Below are 3966 nucleotides of genomic sequence, written 5' to 3' on the forward strand. Positions count from 1 at the left end.
TTCTGAATAAAATGGCACTGAATAAAATGAAGGCAATGAACCTCTTCCGTGCTGTTATCGATATAAAGATCAAGTTGTACATTTGACGACAGAAGTCCGAGAGTTGACAAGTAATTCAGCAACAGCTCTTCTATAATATGAACACATGGCATGCTGCACCATTACCCAAAAATGATTGAGAATACCTACTGCTCCACAACAGGTAATCTGTGGACTACAATTCGTGACTTCACACTCACATGTCATCAGATTGCACTCTGAATGGTAGCTTCTCAATGTGGATAAATTTTCCTAGTGTACAAAACTGTGTAAGCGACTACAATAAATCACTTCTTCCCCTTGGTTTTTGACTCGACAACCAAGACTTCAGATCCCAGATCAAACATCCTCTCCAATGCCTGCATGTTCTCAATTTTCTCACTCACCGTCTTAGAGTCTGCTCCATCTGATCTCAAGTGCTGCATAGGACCGTGCAACAACTTGTTCACGATTCCCCTACTTAAGTCCTCAAGAGCCCGCTTCTGCTTTGTAGTCAGATCCTCTGGCATTCTACTCAAACACTTCTCTAGTTCGGCTTGTCTGACGCGCTCAGCATAGGACCGCAACTTCTTAATTGTTGGCACTGTCTCTAAAGAATCCCTCCACGCCTCGAAATTCTTAATTTCATCATCAATAATGACTTGAGCTTCGGCGGCCTTTCTCCGTCTGTCCTCCTTATTTGCGGCCACCACTTCCTTCAAGTCATCCACATTGTATACACGCGTGCCTGGCAAGTCGGAAAGACAGGCTGCTACGTTTCTTGGTACTGAAATATCAATAAAGTGCCTGACGCCACCACTGGTCTGTGCACCACCAAAGGAACAGCGTAAGTTTCTGTACTAAAAAATGCATTACCAAACCAAAAGCTGCATGTTGTATTATGTAAAACATGAGGACATAAATATGTTCGGTGTCTAAATAGCAGGATCATAAAGAGTGTCGTAGCTCCAAATCAGGAGTTTGCAGTCCAATACCCGTCAACCCTTTTCTATTCAGTGTTACTAAACTCGCGTGATCATGGAGAGAAGTAGAACTCTATCCGCAAATAAATGTTCGCAAACTCGAACAGGCTCTTACCTGGGATGCGGGGAACAAACCCTCCACGTTCTCCTTCGTGAATAAAGGAACATCTGATGAGGTACTTGTGAACACAAGATCAGCTTCTCCGGTACACCTCAGCAATTCGGTGAGGGACTCATACACAATGTTAGCGCCAGGGAACTCATTCTGCAGATCCAGAACTCTTTGCTCTGACCTGTTAACAATCGTCATGCGCGTACACCCTTTTGAAATCAAATGTTTCACCAACAATTTCGACATTTTCCCAGCACCTACAATCAACACACTAACTCGTGACACGCCCCCTGCTGGAAGCTTCATGACGGCCAATTCAACCGCTGCCGAGCTCACAGAGACGGCTCCAGCAGAGATATTGGTCTCTGTTCGTACTCGCTTTCCAGCGGTAATCGCCTGTTTAAATAAACCTGCGAGATTACGACCAAAACCAGAAACCTCTTGCCCAATCTTTAAAACTTGCCTAACCTGCACATCAATTATAAAATTCAACAATTTAGTTAATCCCTAGTAACCAGCGTTTGACCCAAAAAAACCAATTCATCGCCACTTTGTGACGTTAAGCATTATGTGAAAGAAAAGTCCGATTCTAAATCACAAGAATTGGTTCTCATCCAGATCACAGGCCCGCAGTGTATCCAGAGTAAGAAAATCCAAAGCAAGCAGTTTCTGAGGAGCGCTTCTGCTCGCACCTGCGCAAGAATTTGGCCTTCTCCAAGAACCAACGAATCGAGGCCTGAAGAGACTCGGAACAAATGCTGAGTTGCATCTTGGTCACGTAATATAAATAAATGTTCCATCAAATCCTCAACTGGAATCCCACTTGTCTACAAAACTCAAACAAATCAAAAAGATAAGCGATTGCATCCAGATATTAATTATCCAACTTCGATGGTCATTATCTACTATACAATTACAAGCAGGAGGACAGAATCCAACCAGGACAGAAATAGGATGCAGCACGTAAAACGCCATGAAACTTCTAACACTCGCAGCATTAAACACGTCAGGGGTGTGATAGAAATACGTCCTAGACATGAATAGCAATTTAAAAACTACGACACAATCGACAATAGGCCAGGTGTCAAAAAATAAATGCAAAGATAATGTTATCAATCTAGGTATAAAAATGAGTATTCACCTTCGACATCCATTCAGCTACTTCTTTGACTCCTCTGTTCCATGAGACGGCTACCACATATATCTCAAACCGATTACATGTACTCAGGATACTGGCTTCTTCGATATGATTCTGACTTGAGAGTTCATCAATAGCACGAGGCCACTCAGCTTCGGGTACAGCAAGCTTTTCACGCATCTCCACAGGAGTAGTGTGTACACTTAAACCCATGACCATGATGCTGCTCTTCACTTTAGTATAGCCTGCAAACATGACGGATATGCTACTAGTCAAGTTACAAGTCGCCACTGCTCATAAAAATGACTGGAAAAACTCAAAGACTTACTAGCATAGCTTGACAAAATAGTGTGCCGAGCACGCGTATGCCGCGCGCACCAATGAGCCTACACTACACTGCCAATACTGAGCATGTGCAAATTGATTCGCAGCCTTATCCTGTCATTGAGAAAAACACCTCGCTAGAAAGTTCCAGGTGAATCCTGCCAACTCATACGTTATGTTTCTTCGGTCGGATTCTCTAACGTGAAGAAACCCGGTCCGAAGTACTTTCGAACCAGAGTCAGAACTGCTAGATTAAGAGCTAAATACGTCCCACACTACTCCAGATAGATTATTGAGATTTGAAATTCCATGTAGGATAGCAGCATGGCCGACAAAAGAGGTATACACACCCAAGTATCGCAAATTTGTGACCTGTTCTATTTTTCACCACTCTAAAAACCTTTACAAGAACCCCAATCAGACATTGTGAGATACGCACGATTGGCTCTCGCATTTTGAAACTCCAGAAACGCAGAAACACTGGACGCCTTGAGCTTGTGACTGGAGGGCATATTTGCTACACCGTCGGGGCCAGACATGTCCGCTCTGGGAGCCCTAACCTTAACGGCACTCTCCGCCAGCTTCACCGATCCCAAGCCCTTCTTCGACCCCCATAATCTGGACCTGCCCATTCGCAATCCCTGCGCGCTCAACCCCTCCGCCATCACTCCCTCCGCAAGTTTGGGCGCCACCACGCAGGATCTCATCGTCGTCGTCGTCGTCGCCATCACCACACCACACCACCCCAAACCACACTACCTGATCCCCCAACCCACTTCCCAAAACGATCTCCAGCAAACGCAGACCGGCTTCTTATTACCTTGGAAAACCCCCTCTCAACGAAAAACTCTCAAAATGCAAACCAAAAACTCTCCAAATAGTCACCACGCACAACCCCAACCACCACGCTGCCAATTGTAGCTCGGCCCCTCCTCTTACACAAGGTCAATTGTAGAAATCTTATACTGTGCTGTGAACGATTACAACCTCGAGAGGTCCATGAGAAGAGCGACAGCAGCAGCACAAAAAAGATTGCGAGCGGCGCTAGCGCCGGAGCTCTAATCCACGGACGCCGAGGGTCGCAAGTCGTCGCAGCAGCAGGCAGCACAGCAGCGACTTCAACCTCTCCCACATGGACGCGGAGAGGGTTGGTCAAGCTCGTGGGGCTGGAGTGGGGCAGGGATGGGCTGGCAGCACTGCAGTGAAGAAGCCGTGCGATGCGGGTATGCGACAATTGGGGCACCATCCGCTGGGCGTAGGGATGCCGGTTATGGAGTGTGCGAGGCCGGATGTGGCCATTGCACATGGCACCGAAGGATCCCTTCCTTTATCTGCGAATTGTCGATCACTTGGGATGCGCTTTCTCGCGTCTTGGCGTGGGAGGCTCCGGG

General features: G+C 46.5%; 1 protein-coding gene across 1 annotated transcript; it reads right to left on the bottom strand.

Moving 5' to 3' along the window:
• Positions 1-3966, bottom strand: LOC112288007 (glutamyl-tRNA reductase 2). The gene is made up of 5 exons (XM_024531742.3): positions 3015-3966; positions 2255-2496; positions 1806-1940; positions 1117-1581; positions 1-842 (listed from the first exon to the last, which is right to left on the bottom strand). Exons 1-5 carry the CDS (start codon positions 3301-3303, stop codon positions 327-329), a joined length of 1647 nt encoding a protein of 548 aa, XP_024387510.1. The 5' UTR covers positions 3304-3966; the 3' UTR covers positions 1-326.

The sequence above is a fragment of the Physcomitrium patens genome, chromosome 10 (genome assembly GCF_059467195.1).
Source record: "Physcomitrium patens ecotype Gransden chromosome 10, ASM5946719v1, whole genome shotgun sequence".
Classification (NCBI taxonomy): Eukaryota; Viridiplantae; Streptophyta; class Bryopsida; order Funariales; family Funariaceae; genus Physcomitrium; species Physcomitrium patens.